The 22,973-nt window shown below is 43.7% G+C and overlaps 1 protein-coding gene across 4 annotated transcripts; it reads right to left on the bottom strand.

Annotated features, from left to right (window-relative positions):
• Positions 1-840: 840 nt before the first annotated feature.
• Positions 841-21,020, bottom strand: GPR89B (G protein-coupled receptor 89B). 4 transcript variants are annotated; one of them, XM_075170142.1, is made up of 14 exons: positions 20,902-21,020; positions 15,881-15,940; positions 14,905-15,008; positions 13,284-13,390; positions 12,292-12,393; positions 9,118-9,238; positions 8,785-8,865; positions 5,337-5,446; positions 3,951-4,039; positions 3,465-3,557; positions 3,028-3,123; positions 2,373-2,462; positions 1,666-1,731; positions 841-1,504 (listed from the first exon to the last, which is right to left on the bottom strand). In XM_075170142.1, the coding sequence occupies exons 1-14, from the start codon at positions 20,941-20,943 to the stop codon at positions 1,298-1,300; spliced, it is 1,368 nt and encodes a 455-aa protein (XP_075026243.1). In that variant the 5' UTR covers positions 20,944-21,020; the 3' UTR covers positions 841-1,297. The 4 variants fall into 4 exon arrangements, with proteins under 4 accessions (XP_075026243.1, XP_075026224.1, XP_075026232.1 ...); XM_075170123.1 differs by lacking the exon at positions 20,902-21,020 and adding an exon at positions 20,344-20,634; XM_075170131.1 differs by lacking the exon at positions 20,902-21,020 and adding an exon at positions 20,359-20,634.
• Positions 21,021-22,973: the final 1,953 nt, after the last annotated feature.

Below are 22,973 nucleotides of genomic sequence, written 5' to 3'. Positions count from 1 at the left end.
CTCTGCGTATTACACTCCTTTCTCCTGCTAACATTGCAGAAATTTCTTTCAAACATTAAGCCAACTTCATAATTCATGACTCAAGACGTTTAAGCACTATTCTCTCTCCTCTGCACATAGTTGTGGATCATGGTAGCTAGAATAGCGTACATAATTCAGTCATGCAGGTTTGTCTAACTCCAAGTCAACACCACATTGTCTGGAATGTGACACAAATGGCTCTGTAATATTGCTGCTGTATACTTCGCCTCCTTGCTGTACACCGAAGACAACACAGAAATAAATTGTTTAGAGTGGCTATTTTTACCCCCCCTCCAGGTCTTACTCTTACCACCTATGATTTACGTTTCAGAACAATTTTAAAACAAACAAAGCCTAGGAGAGTGGCTATGGGAAGCTAAAGTTTAAGTCACATGAATAAAATTTACTTTTATGCCTTGAATTACATCAAGAAGGGGAAATGGGCTACTGTAAAAGGTTGTGTTGTACAGGTTGTGGGGAACACCAAATTTACAGCATATATGGTAAATGAATTTGTAACATGAAAGATAAACAAGGCATAGCTGTGGTCTTTGACTTCACACTGAACTCTAGCAAAGAGGAATCCAAAACCTCAGTTTCATTTATGCAGGGAGAGCGAACAAAGTTGAGACTCAGCAATAGAAAGCTAATCTCCAGCTCCGAAGGACAGTAGGTACTAGTGATACACACTAGCATACATTCCGTACAGAAATGGCATGAAATTCTCTCCACTCCTGCCAGGCAGCAAATGCTAGCCACTCTCTAGCTCACTTCCAGTCAAATCTTTGGGGCTGACAAAAAACAGCTGTGATACTTGCATGAGATATTACAAAAGCTTATTTAATTCCACAGACTCAAACATTCAACTCCAGAATTGCCATCCTCTGAATCCAAATTATGAGTTGATTTTCAGAGGAAAAATCACATTTCCTTGGTGCCTTCTATGAAGATGTTCTTCTAACAGTAAAAGGTCTTACCTCAGACAGCCTACTATGCAAGTTCCGATGCCCCTAGATATTGGTGTACTAAGGAGTGCCCTTATTCCTTGCCAATGAACTATCTCACATTCAGTATGTGTATCCCCTTTCCTTCAAGCTGTGGCACCTTAACAAAATGAGCCACAGAGCTTGATGATGACATGTGTGGAAGCTCAAAGAGCCAGTTACACTGCTGGAACACACAGAATAGTCCTGGGTCTCTTCAAGTTTTGCAGTCCACAGGAGTTGCAGCAGTGCAGTTGAAAGGACAGAGAGCAGTGGGTGACTGCAGTCCTTGCTCAGAGGGCCATGTGCTTTTCTGGGGCTTGTTTGTGTGCTAAATAGAGAAAGAGGATACTGGACAGCGCACTAACTAGGAATATCACATCAAACCAACGATGATAAAAGTTGAACTGGAGCTCTCCCAGGACTTCTGTAATAATAGTGCGATACTCTAGAGGCATACTCATCCGGATGAGGAGCACCGATGACACAAAGTACATACCCTGTAAATTAAAAAAGAGAAAGTAGTTAATTGTTTCACAGTTGGCTATGTGGCTAACATGAGTCACCATACAAAGATTTTATGATATTTATATGCACACACATACAAATATGTATGCATGCATAAATGTATATAGGCATGCCCATGACTCTACATACTCACCATTATCTGTGCTAAAAGCAGAACAATAACATTGGAGGACTTGCTGCTGGAAATGGCATAGAAGAACTAGGGGAAAAAAAAAAAAAGCACTAGAAATAAGCAGTCAGGTAAGTCTGATGGGCCTTAGGACAGCTTGAAAGGTACATACCATTCAATACCCTTTTCATTTAAAAAAAACAATAAAAAGCATAGTTTCTGGAAGGGTGCCTTGTACCCTACTTTCAGAAACCTGCAGTCTTAGTCTTAAACATGAATCTCCCTAATCCAGTGGCGCCGTGTGGTAAAACTCATATAACAATATATATTGAAGTTTAAGCTTAGGTACCAAAAGCCAGGTCAAGACAATGAGTCACATTCTCTCGAGTTAATGCCTTTTCAGTCCTACCAGCAGCCCAAATTAAGCAATCTAAATTCTTTTAATCACCATCTCATCAACCTTACTAATAAGCTCTGGCTACAGCATCATTTTGAACCCTTGCTTACATTTAACATCTCATTTAACATCTACATCTCTTCCCGACAGTGACAACAATAGAGACCGAGTGGTGAAATATACTGCAGAAGGTATTTTTCCTCCCTTCCTCCCTCTGCAAGTATTTATATTCAGATATTTAAAACGTAAATGTGTATTGAAAGTTTATACAGTATTTGTCCCATCTAAAGTTAGAGATCGGATAACAGCTTTCCAGGTCCAAAACCACTCTTACCTTTGTAAGTGTGATTAACAATCCTCTGATAGAGGTAACAATGATTATTCCAACGAGAATAAAGGAAATGTGCTGAGACCAGAATTTCACCTGTATCAACAAGAAGAATACAGTTAAATCTCTAACGCTGACCCCATTTACACCACATTGCATAGCTTCCAATTCTTCAGGGTCTTTGTATTTCCTAATTGTACAGATATCCATTGTAGACAGGTTTATGTAACAGACATTTCCACAAATCTATTAGCAATTGTTTACTCCAAACACATGAGAAAAACAGGTTTAGCTTACACAAATCACAAAGAACCACGTATTCACAGGGATATATTTAAAAAGTGTAAATGACAGAACACCTATGTGCACAAGCAAACATAATTACTCTGTAGTTAAATGTATTAATCTAAGCAAGTTAACTAACGTGTTCCCATTTGCCCAAAACAAACAAGCAAATCACTGCCTCTCTGGCAAGACCACATTACCATCCCAGCGTAAAAGCAGTGTGAAAGCAAAGTTCATGGTGCATTTTCCCTTCCTCAATAAGTCAGAAGTCAAAGACATTCTCAGGGCTTTATCACTCTCTCCCTACCAGCAGTCTGATTTTATTTAGGTAAGATAGGAATTGCTGAAAAGGCTGTAAGAATTAATACAGTCTCACATCAAACTGGATTCCCAGATAATTTACAGTGATCTCAATTCCTCTTGTGACTGGATCAGTCTTCCCCACACGGTCAAATACAATATTGATGGTTGCCTGCAAGAGAGAGATGGATTTACATTCAAACAAAACCACAAAAGCATACCCCACTGTTACACGTGAGACACATGCACGACTCTTACTTTGTGTCACCAAGGAAAGGGGCAGGGGGCAGTCGGATTGTCTAAGAAGGTGCAAAATGCATACATGTAAGAATTGCTTGTCTAATGCTCTCTACAAAAAGACAGATCCAGAGCTTTATTTCAACCAAGACCCAGTTTCTTACAAAATTTTAAGGAAACTGGAGCATTACTTGATGAACTGCATGTATATCATGATCTATGCAGGGTGTGACATTTGCATATGTCCACACAAAACGCATTAAAACGTTTACATACCATGAAGATTTTCCAGACACAATAGATGGAGAAAAAATAACCCAAAAAATTAAAGTATTTTCCTTGGAAAGTTTTGGAGTACTCTATTCTCTCCTAGAAATACAAAAGGAGGGCGGGGGAACAGAACACAAAAAAAAAAACATCATTTCCACAATCACCCACAACACAAAATTTTAATGGAGCACCAATAGTAGCAAACACAGCTTTATCCTTCCACACCTCTTAATTCAACTGTTTCTGAACTCAAAAGTTTTAATTCAAAAGTTTCTGAATTGCTTTAGGGACATGAGGCATACTCCAGTATGTATCTAACTGGAAGGAAACTGCCATCTAGTCCCCAAATTAAAGAAACAGATCCTCACTCCACTGCATCACAACATTTCAACATTTACCTGCTGAACAACTTTCAATTTCTTGTAACATACATTCTCTTTCAAACTACTCTGGCCTCCCAACACCCATCTGAGCAGTTACTTTGCTATGTACCTTTGTTGCATGCAAGTCAGCAGTTTCCAGAAAAAGCTGCCGACTCAGCTCTTCTAGGGCATCCACTTCTTGCTGGATAAGGGACAGATCTGGCAAACCAGCATAGTCAAGGCTAGAATACATCACAAATTCTTAATTAAAAACAAAACATTCCCCACCTTCAGCCCAAGGGCCACATCTAATGGTTTGACCACTTTTTTGATCCAGATCAGTTTTCTGGTTCAGTCATAATGCTCCTTGTTAATCCTGCACCCAAAGAAATCTCAAGGATACATATATTGCACACTACTCCATTTTAAGAAGGTAGGCAGTACACAGTATCTAGGCAGTGAGCAACAAGCTCTTTATTCCTCTGCCTGGGGAACACATCACAGAATAGAACCAGAGTTCTCGAAGATTGCTGCTCCACTTTGATCAGTGTCCCTTGTCACTGAAGTGCATCATCATAGGTCACACTCATATCAGCTTCATAAACAAAACTGCTGAGTAACTGCTCCAAGAGATGAGTGATTATTATGAAGAGTCTAGTCAAACAGCCAAATTCTGATTTTAACAGCTAGTGGGAAAGGAAAGGAAGAAGAGTCCTCAGCCTTAAATATGCAAACTCCACACTTTAAGTGGTCTGGCAGAAACCATTGGTAGGCAACTGTAAGTTAGAGAAATACAGACCCTTGTAATTCCCAGCTGATTCCTTCTACCCCTTTCACAGGGGCAGAACACTTCTATTCACCTATTCTATCCACCTTTTTGTCACACTGGTATAGCACCAGCGGCCAGCCTATATCATGCGAACAATTTATTTGACCAACAAGTTGCTTCCTGCCCTTCTTTTTCTCACAGCTTTCCAACATGGCCAGAAAGCCAACTATAGGCTAGGTAAACTGTTCCAGCACCTCAGCCAACCCCGTTGTTTTGCTGAAGTACATCACAGGTTCTCCATCCTGGAAGAGCATATTTCAAGTTACGAGAAAAATATGCATGCAGGTCAGTCATATGAGCAGAGGATACATCAGAATAGAAAGCTGCCTCCCACGTCAGTGATGTGATGGGACAGACATCTGCAATGTGACACCAGAAGTATGCACATCTGTCCTGCAACCTGCTGTACACTCAACCACAGCAATGCAACAGCACATTTATAGGGCAGGGCAGCAGCATACAACTCCCGACTGTGTCACAGTAAAACTATGTGTCCAAGCCCTGGGCAAAAGGTCAGACAGTGCAGTGCTAGAGAGCAAACTTCCCAGGAGACATTAAGCCTTTTGCTCAGACTGCTGAAACGTGTTGAAACACAAATGCTTTGTAACTGGCCCAACTAACACTCTTCCTTTCAAAACAGAAGCAGCCACCTCCATAGGCAGGTGCCAGCATGCAGATGAAGGATACTTTCACTGCCTGCAACAGATGTTGTAACACTTTTTATCATTCCCCAGAAGCCAGTGGGTTTGTTATGCACTTCTCCTCTCTGGAACATTGTCCTATGAGCCATGGCTATCCTGAAAGAACAGAAAACACAAGTCTTTAGGAATAAAGCATTTTTATAAAAAATCAAAACAAAAAAAATCCAAAAAAAACCCCAAAAAACAGTTCCTTAGAAGACACTGTTAAACTAAATTCACCGTAAACAGATGCCCCCTTTTTTTTTCCCCCTAAGCACCAATCTTGCTCCATAACATTATCTTGATTAGCTCTGGAGTAGAGCCCAGATCTAATCAAGCGAGATTCAGTGAGACACTTCCCAGGATCCTGATTCAATCCTTAAAGGGATTTAAACCCAATTAAAATTAAAAATTCAAATGGATTTCTCAGTCATATGATTAGTCACCTTCCCTTCCTCAAACACATGACTGTGCTATCTCAAGTTCAGAAATCGGAAGGCTTCTCATGCTCCTCTCTCCCCTTGAACACCCCTTCTTTATCACTGCACATCCGCCTCCTCCACAGAACTGTGAGCGCTGGGTGGTATGCAGCAGCACTCTCTGATATGTTGTCACTCACTACTGGGCTGCATGACAAGCTGTTATGAAGCAGAAACACATAAATCCATTATTGGACTGAACCACTGGACGCTTCAGGCGATCTGAACGTGACTCCTACAGCTAATTCCCACACTACAGCAGCAGCTGCATACTGTCCCTCACACTCTCATGTGCACTGCAGCATAATCCCCACGAGCAGTGCTGGCTTCTGGCCTCATTCCCTCACATTTCTCCCCATTGAAATTTGTGAGCCAGTTATCCATTCCTAAGCTGAAAACTATTCATAGGATTGTCAAGGCGATCCATGATTCGACAGTGTTTAGGCCCTTTCTCGTAGCTGCAGCCAGGATTGCTACATTTGGCACTGAGCCCTCTTCAAGGATGTTGATAAGCAGTGCAATAAAAAAAAAAAAAAAAATCACTCCTCCTTCACATCCAGCAAAAGAAACATCCTGGGGCACTCCACATAACACACATAAAAGCACATATAGCCACAGACTACAAATAACAGAGATCTTAGAATGATTCAATTCATCCTGATAGCTGCCAAATATAAGAACTGCATTTTTAATCCTTGCGTAATTGGACTATTTGCTCATATAAAGCAGAGCTTGAAAAGTTAGATTTGTATCAGTCTAAATGCAATTCACACATTCCATCTGAAACAATCCACAGCATTGCAGCAAAAATGCAGCTATGTCAAGGTGAAGTGCAAGGCTATAAGTATACAAAGGCAAATCTTTTCTTTTGAGAGGTGACAGGGATCTCTGTAACCACACAGTAGTTAGGAGTTCTGAAGACCTCGTAGAAAGGATCCACAGGCAAAAACCACACACTTTGCCTGTGTAGTTATGTGATATATCTGAGTCAGATAGGCTGATTTGACTCTAACATGAAGCAAAATGAAGAAATGGTGTCAGAGGATCTAGGCATTTCAAACCCGAGGCTTAGTTATGTCATACCTGCAAGGATGAGCATAAAGAACCTTTCAACCTTAGAGGCAAGTTTCCATAAGGCTTTACTTGATTACACTCAGGAAGAAGAGAACAACAATTCCTGTGCAAAAAGCATCAGGGAAAACTTTCAACAACTATGTCCTACTGACAAGGAAGCCAGTATGAATAAGGGTTGGTATGAGAAGAAATGTCAAGATCAGCAAAGAAAACCAAAAAGCTTTATGTTCTATTGCCTTATAACCCTTGTGTGCATTGAGAAGTTCTGAGTTATGAGCAGTACTGAAAAGGTGGCCAGCAAGTAACTGACAATTTATGGAACTATAGCATTTACCCTATGCTGTAAAATACTGCTATTCCCGCTTGTTCTGCCAAATGATTTGGATTGCATTTAGACTGATACAAATCTAACTTTTTAAGCTCTGCTTTATATGAGCAAATAGTCCAATTATGCCAGCCTCTGCTCCCTGTCAAAGCAAAAAGAGAACAAAATCTACAGAACTTGAGCTTCTGCTACTTCTTGCACATTTCTGAGGCTACAGAGTTTTGGGGTTTTTTTTGTTTGTTTGTTTGTTTTTTAAAAAAACACAAATACATGAACTTCAGTAAAATTCCCAAGCGATTTACACACTTTGCGTGGCTCTTCATAATGGTTAGAAAGTTGCTATATTCAGAAGATTTCCTGGCCATAGAAAGGCAAGAAAGTGCTAGTCATTTACAAGTCCCAGACATCCTTACCTTTATCCCAACATCACCATCCCTGGACCAGAGGTCCAAAAACGTTGTACAAAACAAAAGAGCGCAGAGTCAGAAGCAGCACTACACAATATATTTTAACTCCAAAGCCAGTATTTTAGCATGCTCCTAGTCAATTAAATCAATTAAACCTAAGTAATTAAATTTTCTCACTACTTAACCATCTCACACATGACCACAATTACTGAGTTAACATTTGTTCACCACTTAACATTTTCAAAGGGGAAGAAAAAAGTTATGCTTTAACTACACTTTCATATGCTAATACTGATCAGCAGATACGCACGCTGGTGACTAATTCAGCAAGGTTAGACTAGCTAAAAGCTCCCTTGTCATACATTAAAAGGTTCCATTAAAACATTAGTGTGCCAAAAGTAAGGTTTGGAGGACTGCTGTGAGAATTCAGTGTCAGACAGTCAAACCTCTGAAGCGACTATGGTACATTTATTCCTCACAACTAGTAAGGCACGTACTATGTAATAGCACACAAAAATCTCTCCGGTGTAAATGAAATCACATGGTTTCCAAAAGTAGCTTTTTCGCATGGGGTACATGGAATAAGCTAAACTAACAAAAGCAAAGTTCTGATGGCATGCTTGTGCACTACACTACATTCACATTAGCAATGTTTTGCAATTCTGCAAAACTTAACTAATGTAAACCTTGCCATTTGCAAGAACATAGCTGTGTCCACACCAGCTCGCTAGCCTGCTTCAGCTTGGACCAGGACACACCAGATCCACAGAACAGGAGAGCGCTCAATATGTACGAACCAACTGCTGTACTGAAACTGGCAGTAAAAGCCAGCTGCGGTGGCTTAAGGGTCACTTACTCATCAGGCGAGAAAGGTGCCCATCTTACAAACTAGTCAAGCTGCCATCAGAGGTTACAATTTGTCTTGGAAGCCTGATCTGTGCCACTGCAGTAAGAAAGGGTGCAATTTAGTGCACGTCTGGGAAAAAAAACAAAGTTGTGTATCAGGCCAGAATGAAATACCACACAGCTCAACCCAATTCAGCCACCTGTTTCACTGGAACATGTAGCCCTGACAGGACTAGTAATTTTGGTAATTTCAAGAACCATCTTATACCATACTGACTGAAAATCCTTGAAATAAATCATTTCATGCTACTGCTGCCTTCTCACCTTTTTTTCTTGCTAACAATCATGTCCATAGTCTGAAGGAGTCGTCGCTCCAAAGCCAGAATATCTGCATCTGTCACATTCCTGCAAAATGAAGACACCCAATTAGGCCTGCTCTCCCATTTCAGAGGAAATATGCACATGCCCATGAAACAAAGAAGAGAGAAGCCTGTACAAGTAGAATGTGCTTCAGCAATGGAAATGGTTCTAGCATGTAGACATGGCAATAGCTAGATTTAGGAAAAAAGTTATGAAAAAACTTGAATCAATGCCACAGGAAAAGCAGAAGAATAATCTCAAAAAGGTGGACAAAATATTTCACAAGGCTGCAGTTACCTGAGAAAGTAGGACATGTAAGTGTATGGACAGTTGACAGCCCCAAATCCTGACAGCAAAGCCATGAGTGTCACCCCAATCACACCCACACGGCTGATGAGCTGTTCTATAGACAGGATTCCTGAGAGGAAAAACACGGCATTAGTAACCTTGCTGTCTTCACTCTGCTCCACATTTGGTGCCTTCACAACATAACACACATACAGAGCTCCTTAATGAATGCAACTGCCTTCCCACTGCAATGACCAGAAGTAATATGAGATACAGGCAGGGACTATGAAAAGAAAGAGGCAGAAAGTCTCCCTCACAAAGCATATTACCATGCTTAAAAACAGGGATGGGGAAACTCTAGCTGTGAAGAAGCTTAAGACAGATCTGGAGGGGACTAACAGTCAACATTTTGTTTCTAAATTAATAAAACATTAGTGATTGCACTTTGCTGAGGTGGGAACACAGATCATCCACCAGACACTATACAGGAGACATCTTCCACAAAGCCACTTCTGCAATAATCAGTTATTGAACCAGTTAGTCCTGGCAAACTGGCCCAAAAATGTCTGGATCATAGAGAGGAAGCCCTATCCCGTCAATTGTCACCAGAAGTGACCCCTCCAGATCAGACGCAATTTGTGCTTGTAGGACAGTGGAGTTATGACAGCGTGGGAAGCTTATGCTGCTCCTGGCTGTTCAGTATTCATCTTGTGGATGCGCATACATTGTTGAGGTGACCACCAACAACCTGAGCACCAAGTGGATTCCAAAACGTATATTCACATAATTCAGCATGGACATCAAGCCTGTGCTGTAACCAACACCAAGCACTGAAGTTGCATTTATTCTTCTTAGCCATTAAATACAGACCTCAACCCACCTTCTCAGGATACAGTGCCATGTGCTACTAAATATCACTCACTTTTTAGGGATCTAGTTATAGAGCAGCTGCCACACACAGCACATTTGGAGCTTACACGATTGCAAAGCTGAGATGGCCAAGCGCCAAGCCACATTTCATGCTTCAGAGAAAGGGAATAAATGATGAAAACAAGGCAAAAAGACTTCACAAAGGGAGACCGAGACACCCGGTCATGTGCAGCTGCATAGAGATTTACACCAGCTACAGAATGTGCTACAATACACTGGCCTTTTGCTCCACTGTCAGACAGCAGCAGTTAAAACAGAGGTGTCTTCAAAATGACATGACATTCCACTGGTTAAAGCAATGCTCCCCCATAACACTCATAGCAACTACTCTTGTTGATCAGGTCAGCTAAAACGAATGTTGTATCAAGTCAGATAAAGATAATAGTTTTATTAGAATACTAGTATGTGACCGAGTAAAGCATAACCTTCCTTCTACTACGAGCTCCCAAACTCAGGTCTATTAAACAAACTGCAGACCAACCAGGGCTCCTGACTCGGAGCCCTGATTGATGGTGCATTTCCCAGCTGCAGCACACTGCCATCACCACCCCCAGACAAGGCACCCCCTGACACAGGACGCCAGTGCAGGTGCGTGAAAGGGCCCCACCAGTCAGCACAGTTCCCCAGCCGCAGCACAGCACCGTACACACAGGTGAGCAGGGCGGGGCACGCTGAGAAAGACACTACAGGTAATGCACTGCAGTGTGAGGGGCTCGTTAAGCATGGCCTCCTGTCATGTGTCCCTCCACAACAGGATCCTACCTGTCTGAATTGGGCCACCGCCACACAACAAAGCCCTGCAGCAGCCTTGTCAGCACATGCAGGACAGCAGCACCCTAGCAGTGCGGCAGGGGAAAAAAAGCCTAGAATCCTTTGCTCTAACCTTATGTCTACACCTGGTAGGATAAGGCACTGCACAAGCGTTAAGTGGAGGTATCATCCTGTAAAGCAGAAGTTAAAAATAGAAAACACCCCACTAGTAGTTCTGGAAATCTGCAGTTGTTACGCAGCTTCACAGAACCTTTTCGGTGATCTGAAGAGGATTACCTAAACCCCGTGGCTAAGTTCCCATTGGGTTATTATATTCTGCCAACTCAAGCGCCTTCTGCAACTCAAAGTGGATACATGTTTTTCTTGGCAATGAAACACTGGGCAGAGGGATCTGCACTATATACTGGCTGTTGTATTTCAGTGGCAAGTGACACAATTACAAAACACAGATACTCATTTTCTCGTAGGAAAGTTTTAGGATCACAGGTGAAAGGGTGAGCAGATCCCACAGCAGTTGGTATCCTTCAATTTTTCTCTTACAGGTTAGTACAGAGTAAAGTAGCCTCCTAGAGAACAGAAAGATTAAGCTGACCATTATCTATGCAGACAGACATATTCACCTATTTGAGTGGAACTGACTGAATTTCACCTGTTGAGAACAACATACAAACAATCTTCCAGTGCAGCGGATAAGGGCAACAGAAGTTACACAGGAAACCCAGGTGACAAATGGTCTGGTTCTACAGTGTTACAATCCTTCAGCACACTTAAGTGCCTGAAGGATTCAGTACAGCTAGGCACATGCTAACAAGCTCTGTGGACCCAAACTAGCCCAAGCGCACACAGTATCTTCACACTATAAATACTCTCAGTTCCATGACTGCAACGCAGAGATACCCAAGCTAATTCTGCACATAAATAGCTCTGGCATCCAGCAGGACTTACCAACTCACATTCTAGTACCATACAGCTGTACTGCCTCTGGCCTCAGGCAGTGTACGAAGCTGTACCAAAGCTAGCACGCACTGCCAGATGTGTTGCTGGCTACAGTCTATATAGCTCTGGTATTTAGGCACCCTGTCATGTTTTGTCAACTGGACAGCCACCTATGCTAAAGTGATCTGATTTCAGTCACAAGAAACAATAATCTGACTCCACTTTTTGTGGAGATGAAGTTTTTGTATCCTCAAAAAGCACACTGTGTTCTTACATACCCTAGGTTCAGTTAGGACTCCTATACTTCCCTAAAGTTTTCCTGTGGTACTGGAAGAAAACTAATGCAAATAATTCAGAGGTATCCATCCATTTCTGTCAGTCTGACAACCTTCAGACTGCAGATTTCAAAGCAGAGCAGACCCTCAGTAGCAAGAACTACAGTCCCAACTGTAAAGCTGAGATAACATAATAATAGCTCCAAGATAAAAGTGAGATAACAAACCCTGTTTTCAGGAGAGAAGGAATGAGCAAGAATATGAAACTCACCATGTTTTGGGCTGAGGATAGGAAATGGATCCCCCAGCTTCCAGAAGAAATACATGAATGTCAACCACAGAACACACGCAAAAAGCAGTTTCTGTCTGTGCACTAATGGAGAGGAAAAAAAAACAGTATTTTAAAGACGTTCTTCCTTTAGGGCTTCTCCTGGCTTGCAAAATTGCTACATTGGTCCAAAGGCTGCTTTGAGCACAGGTGGCCAAAACAGGTGTCAACTGACAGAGCTCCAGCTAGCAGTACGCACCCCTTCGCTTCCTACAGAACGAGCTGTTTGAGACACCACCATTTGTAAGAGCTACTGCAAGCGACGCACCACTTCGGCTATTCCCTACGGATGTATGAAGAGGGCTGCACTATGAACAGGGGATCATTTAGCTGCATCTTTCGTGTGTGACCCTGAACATGAAACTTGGAAACTTCATCTTCATGCCAACTCTACACATTTAATCTTCCCAACCTACATGTCTAAGCTTAATACAAAAGAGCAATGAATATCAACAGCTCAAGGGTAAATGTCCATTAGCGCATGGAAGAGGCCTCATCCAGACAGTAGTAAGCAAAAAAGGCAAAAGTAATTTATTGAGCTTTTCTGCCTCAAGAGTAATTCATTGAGCTTCTCTGCCTCATTTCTTTTACCCCCTAGCAGAACAATACAGCCTTGCCAAGGGTTCCAGGGTTTGGTTGCAAGCTTAAAGTTGTAAAGGAACAAATACCAGTAACGTTACTCTAAAGTGCTCAACTTTGTCGAAATCCATAGAGAAAAGCTACATTTGTTGGGGTCACGTAAAGTATCTCCTAACAGTTCATGATAAAGCATTAAGTTCCAAAGAGAAGTTACCTAGCCAGAAGAAAGCCAGAGGAAGGAGGGAGCTACGGGGATAGTGACCAACACATCTCTCTCTCTCTCTCAGAAAAGTTATTTCTCATTTGTATGCAGAGTCTCAAGTTAGCAGCCCCACTGCCATAAACTCAGTACTCACATAATCTGATATTGCTCACAACAAAGTAACCAATGTAGAAGGGCACCATGAAGACTAGGATGAGCAAAATGACACACAGGTTCAGCTTCCAGTGAAAATATCGAGAGCTAAAATAAAGCCAAAATACTGATTAGCACGCTATCATAATACAACAAATTTCTCAAAGACAATCGCATGTCAATGCAATCCTTTCAACTACATCAAACATTGGATAATACTGGCCCAGCATATAGAATATTCTGGATTTTTTTTGTTGTTTGGGTTGGGGAGGGGGTTGTTTTTTGGGGGGTTTTGGTTTGGTTTTTAATACAGAGCTCAAGAACGTGTATTTCAAAATTAACAACTATCCAGAAAAACACATTGAGCTATTTTATCAAATACTGTATTTTCTACGGTGACTAATGCTGGTTGCAGCATGATTCATTTGATTTACTGCTCATCTAGTTGAACAGTAAATCAAAACAAAGTATAAGCAGTAATCAAATTTGTAATGAGTGGCTGAGTCAAAAAAGGGCTAATTCAAATTGAAAAGATTAAAAATATTTAATGTTCATAATTCAACATGTTTCACTTCAAAGTGAGTTGTCTCATGTGCAAGACACTGCAAAGCAAGAATTTAAAAATACACATATATATCAAAATGATCAATACTCCTCTGACCAAAGGAGATTAGTCAAATGCAGATGAGATTCATCTTGGCTGAACTGACTTTTCACTTGGCTTGAATAGAAAAATACATGTTCTATTCCCAATATTAACTCATATCCTCTTCATGCCTCGGGGAAAGAGAAATTATGAGGATCCTTGTCACTTTTTCCTAGCTAATTTAGAGGCAAACATTTTCATCTATATTGATGTCCAGCCCTTTATTGAAGCTTATAAAAGCATTCTGCTCAGCGATCTCTCTGGCTGCAAGCTCTACAGATTAATAACATACAGTCAGAACTAACGTTACCTTTTATCAGTTTTGAACTTCTTGCCTTTCAACTCCTTTGACTGCTCTCTCATACTAGTACGATGAGAGAGAATAAATAGGAAACCCAGCTAGCCTCTACGTGTTACTGTTCTATCTTCTCTTTCCTACTGACTTCTGAAGTAGGCAGTTTTTAACATCCCCTTTATGCAGAAGTCCTCACCCTATGTCAAGGGAGGATGCGCCTTTGATTCACAAATACCATATTATTACAGAAGCAGTTTTCACTCCATAATTAGCTCCACATCTTATTCGCTGCTCTGAGCCCCACAGAAAAGCTAGTGCTTATAGTTTCTATAGTCCTTAACATCTGAAAAGTGCTCTTCAGCATGATCTGAAGCTTCACAACACTCCCATAAAAGAAACCGTATCTTTTAACTTCACAAATGGAGAAAGTCAAAGACTAAAGCCTTGCCCTAAGGACCTAGACCACACTAATAGCAACTGCATGGAAAATCAGGAGCTTACGGCTTCTAGTGTCATGTTCTGGTCAAATAAACAAATCCTGCTGCTCAGACATCTTTGTTGAGCTGTGGACAATTTTCTCACACAATTTCCCCAACCCAAGACTAATCCATTCATTTAGAAGCTGGACTGAAGCTGCTGAACACAAGGCAAGCCAGTCCTTGATTGAGCTCCTGGACTCACCTGCTGTTCAGCACCCCCAAAATCTCAAAGATGATGAGTTCAAACATGGTACAAGAGAAGGCAAAAGTCACAGAGAAGATCACCTGGACCACATACTGTCGCACCTGCAATGGAGAAAACAAGCCAGAGACATCAGGCATTTCCATTCCCAGAATGGCATCCTAATATCCCTCAGGTAACAAAAAACAATTCACAAGGTACAATGGCACACATCTGGGTCTCTTGCTTCAAGGCACCTTGCCCTTTATCTAAACGGGAAGAAACCAACAGCCTGTTAGGAACAGAGGGCAAACTCATAAGTTGCTCAGGATTACACTGAGTGCAGCTATCGGCACTTGCAACAGACGCCTCCACAGAAGGGATGTCAAGCACGCAATGCCCTATGTCAACTCGACTAATGATAGACCTTGCTAACAAAGCTCTTTGGTATTAACCTTAGATTTAAAAATAAGATCCGTATCAGAAAAATTTTTTGGGTCTGAATTTGGCTCTCACTTAAGCCATCTCTGACCTAGATTATATTCTCTCATACCCCTCTAGGGATAAGAGAATGTGACAGTTTTATCCCATCCGATCCTCACAAACAATTCAGCCACAATGAACACGCACCTCACTGAGTTTAAAGTTAACCGCTAAATTTTATTTTGTCTCAAATATTTTACAGTTACATAAGGCAGGCTTACTCAAGCAAAAGGCAAAATAGTTTCCTATTATCCCTGCATCTCCTCCACTTTTTTTCATTTATTTAACAGTAGTCAATATGGAAACTTTCACTGGTCCCCATTTCCTCAGATATCTAGGAGTCTTTCAAACAGAAGCACAAGAGGAAATGAAAAAGAAAGTAACTGTAGAGACAATTAAAAATAAGATAAGAGGGCTTAAAGAGAGGAAAAATGCCAGATGCAGTTCTTAAAGTATTTCTATAACTGGGAGTAATTTTTAAGATGTAGAATTGTAATGAAAGGCCCCTTCTCACCTCATAATCCTTGAAGAGCTTACGCATGAAGAATAGCCACCCAAATCCAAAGAACAGCACCTGCAGAAGAGATAAAGCACTTAACGTTTGTATCCAGCAACTTGCAAAATACAGAGCTGCTTCACTACTGACTGTAAATGACTGTGCACTGAGGAGGACGCACAGCAAGCTCACTACCCTGGACTTCAGGAGAGCACACTTTGGCCTCTTCAGGGATCTGCCTGGTAGAGTGCCATGGGACAAAGCCCTGGAGGGACCCAAGAAAGCTGGTTAATATTCAAGGATCATCTCCTCCAAGCTCAGGAACAATGCATCCCAACAAAGAGGAAGTCAGATAAAAACGCCAGGAGGCCTGCATGGATGAACAAGGAGCTCTTGGACACACTCAAACACAAAAAGGAAGCCTACAGAGGGTGGAAGCAAGGACAGGTTGCCTGGGAGGAATACAGAGAAATTGTCTCAGCAGCCAGGGATCGGGTTAGGAAAGCTAAAGCCGCGATAGAATTAAATCTGGCCAGGGAGACACCAAGGGTAACAAGAAAAGCTTCTATAGGTACATCGATGATAAAAGGAAGACTAGGGAAAATGTGGGCCCCCTCCGGAAGGAAACGGGAGACCTGGTTACCCAGGATATGGAGAAGGCGGAGGTACTCAATGACTTTTTTGCCTCTGTCTTCACCGGCAAGTGCTCAAGCCTCACCGCCCAAGACACAGAAGGCAAAGGCAGGGACTGGGAAAATGAAGAACCGCCCAGGAGAGGATAATCGAGATCATTCGAGAGGATCATTCGAGACCATCTAAGGACCCTGAAGGTGCACAAGTCCACAGGACCTGATGAGATCCACCCTCAGGTCCTGAGGGAACTGGTGGATGAAGTTGCTAAGCCACTATCCATCATATTTGAGAAGTCGTGGCAGTCTGGTGAAGTTCCCGCTGACTGGAAAAGGGGAAAGATAACCCTTATTTTTAAAAAGGGAAAAAAGGAAGACCCAGGGAACTACAGGCCAGTCAGTCTCACCTCTGTGCCCAGCAAGATCATGGAGCAGATCCTCCTGGAAACTATGCTAAGGCATATGGAAAATAAGGAGGCGATTCGTGACAGTCAACATGGCTTCACTAAGGGCAAATCGTGCCTGACAAATTTGGTGGCCTTCTACGAGAGGCTTACAGCGTTGGTGGGAAGAGCAACTGACATTATCTACCTGGACTTGTGCAAAGCATTTGACACTGTCCCACATGACATCTTTGTCTCTAAATTGGAGAGATATGGATTTGACGGATGACCACTCGGTGGATAAGGAATTGGCTGGATGGTCGCATTCAAAGAGTTGCGGTCAACGGTTCAATGTCCAAATGAAGACCAGTGACGAGTGGCGTTCCTCAGGGGTCGGTATTGGGACTGACGCTATTTAACATCTTTGTCGGCGACAGGGACAGTGGGATTGAGTGCACTCTCAGCAAGTTTGAAGACAACACCAAGCTGTGTGGTGCGGTCAACATGCTGGAGGGAAGGGATGCCACTCAGAGGGACCTTGACAGGCTTGAGAGATGGGCCCGTGCGAACCTCACCAAGTTCAACAAGGCGAAATGCAAGGTCCTGCATGTGGGTCGGGGCAATCCCAAACACAAATACAGGCTGGGCGGAGAATGGATTGAGAGCAGCCCTGAGGAGAAAGACTTGGAGGTGTTGGTTGATGATAAGTTCAACATGAGCCGGCAATGTGTGCTTGCAGCCCAGAAGGTCAACCGTATCCTGGGCTGCATCAAAAGAAGCGTGACCAGCAGGCTGACGGAGGTGATTCTCCCCCTCTACTCCGCTTCTGTGAGAGCCCACCTGCAGTACTGCGTTCAGCTCTGGGGCCCCCAACATAAGAAGGACATGGACCTGTTGGAGCGAGTCCAGAGGAGGGCCACAAAGATGATCAGAGGGCTGGAGCACCTCTCCTATGAAGACAGGCTGAGAGAGTTGGGGTTGTTCAGCCTGGAGAAGAGAAGGTTCCGGGCAGACCTTATAGCAGCCTTCCAGGACCCGAAGGGGGCCTACAAGAAAGCTGGAGGGGGACTTTTTACAAGGGCATGTAGTGACAGGACAAGGGCTAACAGCTTTAAACTGAAAGAGGATAAATTTAGATTAGCTATAAGGAAGAAGTTCTTCGCTATGAGGGTGGTGAGGCACCGGAACAGGTTGCCCAGAGATGTTGTGGATGTCCCATCCCTGGAAGTGTTCAAGGCCAGGCTGGATGGGGCTTTGAGCAACCTGGTCTAGCGGAAGGTGTCCCTGCTCACAGCAGGGGGGTTGGAACGAGATGATCTTTAAGATCCCCTCCAACCATTCTATGATTCTATGAAGTGGAAGGAAAAGAGCTGGGCCAAAGTACCCAAGATCCACAAAAGATTAAAACTTGCCACAGTACCATGGAGAGAAGAATATTTTAAATATTCAAGTGTAGCAGACACTGAAGGCTATGACCTTATGGAAGACCCAGTCAAGACAGCCATTTCTGTATTCCCAAGTTCTCAGCATTCCACAGTTGTTTCTTGTTTCACTCTTCTGATCTACAGAATTAGAGCTTATAGTTTTTACTGGAAACACAGTAACAGAGGCAAAGTAAACACTCAAATGTCCACAACATACAAGTCTTCTAGGGATGAGCAAATTTTATAAAAATCTGCTGTTTCTTTAAGACTAGAAGTGTATTTGATTTTTCTGGAGAGGTCATAACACTAAATCTGGTTATACTCTGACACAATGCGAGAGAAAGTTGTTAAAAGCATCTCCAAGATAACAAAAAGGCAGTGTTGAATGCCTCAAACCACAATCTGGAGTTGCAGGAAAGCCACATAGAAAAGGTAGGTGAAGCAGGACAAGCCAATAATGCTTTGCATTTCAGTGGCTCTCAGAGCACTATTACAAAATCTAGTTAAGTTTCAACACACACCTGAGTGTGTGATTGGTAACAGCTGGCAAAACTTGTCTGAGGAGGACTTCAGACTTTAAAGTAATTGATCGCAAAATGAAAAAGGTAAGATATTCCACAAGCCTCCTATCTACAGGTCATAAGTCAAAGCAGTATAATAAGCGAGTGATATTTACATAAAGTAATTCCACAATTAACAGTGTAAAGGAGGAAAAAGGTAGAGACACACTCTTCAAAAAGAAATAAGTAAATAAAGTAAAAGAAAGAGATGAGGAGGTAATCAAGTACAATAATAACAGAAGAAGTTACCTATGAAGATTAGGTTTCCCTTGTGTTAGGACTGTACAAAAGCACAGAAAGACATTATCTTAAGAGTTCACACTTAAAACACTGCAGATGAATGCGGCACATTAAGTCAGAAAATTCTTGAGCATTTGACAATTACATGCAGCAATTTAAATATCTAACTTGATACTTTTGAAGATGATGAGAAGATGCAAAGCTGCAATCACAAATGAAAGAAAAGCAATTAGGTAAGTTAGATTTTGGAATGCAAGGCAAATGATAGCAGCAAAAATCAAAGCATTATCAAGTAGGAGGGCGTTCTACTTCTAATGGCCAAAAGCTGTCCTGAAAACTGTCAGGAAAACCACAGAGTTGTGCATGAAAATCTATATAAGGTAACGAACTGCTGTTGAGAGGAGAAAGGTCCTCTCTCCTCAGCTCATCCCTCCTCATTACAGGACAAAAATTTCACATCAGCTCGGAAGCTTATCAGAGCCCTCTGTGATCCAGTTAAATTTATTTAAATCAAATACGGAAGAGAGCACAAATTAGAGAGTATAACTGCAGCAAAGTGGAAGTGAAGAGGGAGCAGAACCTTCCCCTTTTGGCAGAAGCAAAGAGTTGGACCACCTCAGTTGCCAGAGACGCAGACAGGAAGAAAGGGTATTTAGATGCTTACTGAGGAGGGAGCAGGGTACAAGGAGGAGAGGAAGGGCTAAGAGAACACAATGACAAGATAAATTACTAGCAAAGGAAGTTAATGAAGAAGGAGGGGGTGTTTTCTCTCACAAAACAATAAGACAGTTTCAAGTATGTTAAGACCACAACCCACTTCGCAATGATAAAGATAGGATGACATGAAAAGGTTTGAAGGGCTCCTGGGGGAATTCAGCTGGTGTAAAACAAAGACTAGTTGAAAGACAACTTTAATGGCAGCAGAAAGAAGGAAGCGCTGAATCACAGATGGATCAACGGAGATGGAAGCATTTAAGACAAAACAGGGGGATCTTTTTAAGATTCCTTAAAGCAGATCATGAAAAATCTTCCAAAGCTGCAAACGAGCAAACTCCTCGCTAGCAAACCAGGGGTAGAAGACACAAATGATTAGCCTTCTTGAAGAATACCAGAAACAAAAGGAGTACTACATAAAGAAGAGCAAAATGAACTTTCCTGTCTGTTCCAACAAAGAAAATTTAAGTTTATAGAAGTAACGCAGTATTACAAGAAAAGCCCCATTTCCCACAACCATATTTACTGAACCTTTTTATGCATTACATTCTGACTTGACCATTGCGCGAGAGCAACGGTCATCGTGACACGTAAGGAAGCAGTCCAAAGACGCATACACCTTATCTTCTCCTGCAACAGGGGCTGAGGCGATAGAAAAGGGCGGGCAGCCATAACGAGACAAACCAGCAGCCCAACACCCCTGAACTTGCAGCGACGACGTTTGTTTCCACCTTGCTGCTGAGCAGCGGATGGTGAACGCATTCAGGCGCGGAGTCGTTCCCTCCGCTCAGCGGCCGAGGCCAAGGGGTCCCGGGCAGCGGGGCGAGCGCGGCGGGCGGCAGCAGGGCGGCACGCCGTTGCCGCCGGCGCTGCTCCCTGCCCCCGCCGCCCCGCAGCCCACCCCGGGGGTCCGCACGCCCCGCGCGCCGGCAGGCTGCGCATGCGCCCCCGCAGGCTCCGCCCCCGCGCACTCCCAACGGCGGCTTCCGGAGGGGCGGCGGGCGGGGAGGGCCGGGCCGCGGCGAGACCCACCTCGCCCCCCCCCCCCCCCCCAGGGCGGGGAGACCGCGCGGCGCAGCGGCGGGGTACCTGGGAAGTGACCATGATGCTAGAGTCGATGAGGAAGCTCATGGCGGCCTCCGGCACCGGCGGCGCCGCCGCCCGCCCCACTTCCGGCCCCGCGATCGCGCGGGCGGCTGCAGTGCGCAGGCGCGCGAGCACCTTTCTGAGCCCGACGCACCGCCCTCCCCGCGGCGGGGCGGGGCGGGGGCGGGGGCGGGGGCGGGGCGGGGCGGGAGAATAAGCCGCGCCCCGCATGGGGGCCAGCGGCAGCAGGCGGCGGCCCCTTCGCCGCCGGCCGTGGGGAGGGGTCTGACCCCAGCGGGGGAGACACGGGCGGGCCCAATGGCTGGGATTTGCGGGCAGCCTGCTGAGTGGGAGCCCTGCAGGAAACCTGACCCCTTTTCCTGACTGGGAGGGACGGTGCCCCGCTGACCGCAGGGGGAGGCCGCGGGAAGGGGACCTGCTGCCTCCGGGGAAGGAAGCGGGCGCCGGGGGAAGGAGGGAGCGGCTGGCGGTGCGAGCACCGTTCTGCCATTTTACCACCGCTTTGACGCCCGCGCGAGAGTTGGGCGGCGGCGGCGCGTGGCACGGCACCGCTGCTCCAGGCCCGGCTTCCCCCCGAAGGGGAGGTGGGGCTCCCACGCCGGGCGCTTCCCGCCCTCCCTCTGCGCCCAGAACCGGGCTGGGGATGCCATATATGTATCAAGGAATGGGGCCAGAAGGGAAGTAAAAGTTCAAACAGGGAATTTCCCGATGCCCATCGGTGTGAGATCCAATCCTTCATGTCATAGTCATGTCCTCGCTTGAACTTAACGGCGTCTGTATCTTTTTTTTCCTCTTAAAAACACACCTAGCCTTTGCCACTCAGAACTCTCTATATTTGGAATAATAAATCATACAGGAAGAGAAAGAATCAAGTGGGGCTAGTTGGGAGTTTAACAAAGAACGGAGCCCTTGCTGATTGAAAATCAGGAACTTTATTCATTGCAACTCATTTCACTAGGAAAACGAATCTACATTTGGTTGTGCTGAGTCACCGGATTAGTCCCACAGTCTCTTTGATTGTTTGGCTTTCTGTCTTGCTGTCAGTCGTCTTGGTTTGAAATTTGTCTCCTTGTCTACAGCATTGCAAAGAGAAAAAACATTCAGCTTTCACGGGGAAATGAACTGAGGGAGCAGATTATTGTATCTGAGCCGAGGCCTCTTTTTTTACAGCTTCTGGTATTGCTGCCAATTAATGCAGAGCTGAGATCTGAGCTTCCCTGTTCTTCCTTTCTGCATCTGCTACTTAGAAACTGATCTTTCCTAAAGTGATGAGATTCCTGTGTTCGGAGGGATTTGTGGTTGTTTTGTTCTGTATTGGTAGGTTGTGGGGCAAGGTTAGTTGTTCGTTGTTTTTTAAAGACAGAAGATAACAGGAAATCCTTTAAAAAATAAATTATACAAAGCCAAATTCTGCCCTTGTTTACACCTTGGCAGTTCCGCTTACTTCAACACAAGGTTAAAAAACAAGACAGAGTTTGGTCATAGGTCTTTAAACTTTCCTCTTTGCATGTGTTTATAAATAGTTTGAAACATGCCTCTACTTAGCTGTAAATTACTAATCCCTGAGCCTTGGGAGGAAGACACAGGGAAGAAGATAATTCCTACTGGAAAAACTCAGATCCACCCCCCAGCCCCAGGACTTCTTCAGGGAAGACAGAAAGTGTAAAAAGAAAATGGGAAATTTATTCCGTGTTGTTCCTCCTTAGATAGCCGCTGATGTCCATGTGCGGGGAGAAGGGTCCACGGCACTTCACAGATACAAAGGCAACTTCTCAGTTGTGAGAGGCTGAAGGTTTCATTAAACAGAATGTAGTCGGAGGTGGCCAGGGAGGAGAGGCAGCGCACGAGGAAGAAGGGCTGGTCAGCACGTTGGCAGGTTTCCGCTCAGTTCCATATTTTATTCTTCCACATATTAAAGTGTGAATGTAGCTATTTTATTCAGTTCAGTTCATATTATTTGTTCAGTTTGCAGAGGGAACTAAAGTCAAGTCTTTCAAGTAAAGCGGAAAGGTGGAGCATATTGAATTAGAACAGTTTGTTGGCCAAGAGTATAT

The sequence above is a fragment of the Calonectris borealis genome, chromosome 1 (assembly GCF_964195595.1).
Source record: "Calonectris borealis chromosome 1, bCalBor7.hap1.2, whole genome shotgun sequence".
NCBI lineage: Eukaryota > Metazoa > Chordata > Aves > Procellariiformes > Procellariidae > Calonectris > Calonectris borealis.
The sequence above is the reverse complement of the archived record's forward strand: the minus strand, read 5'-3'. Positions and strand labels throughout refer to the sequence as shown.

What these genes read in the sequence shown, in the direction of transcription:
- GPR89B (XM_075170123.1), bottom strand. Translation starts at nt 20,574, where the DNA reads ATGCGTTCACCATCCGCTGCTCAGCAGCAAGGTGGAAACAAACGTCGT. An exon ending in CTGACTTGCATGCAACAAAG is followed by an intron (nt 3,558 to 3,950) that starts GTACATAGCAAA and finishes TTGTATTTCTAG; the next exon opens with GAGAGAATAGAGTACTCCAA. An exon ending in ATCTGGGAATCCAGTTTGAT is followed by an intron (nt 2,463 to 3,027) that starts GTGAGACTGTAT and finishes TTGTTGATACAG; the next exon opens with GTGAAATTCTGGTCTCAGCA.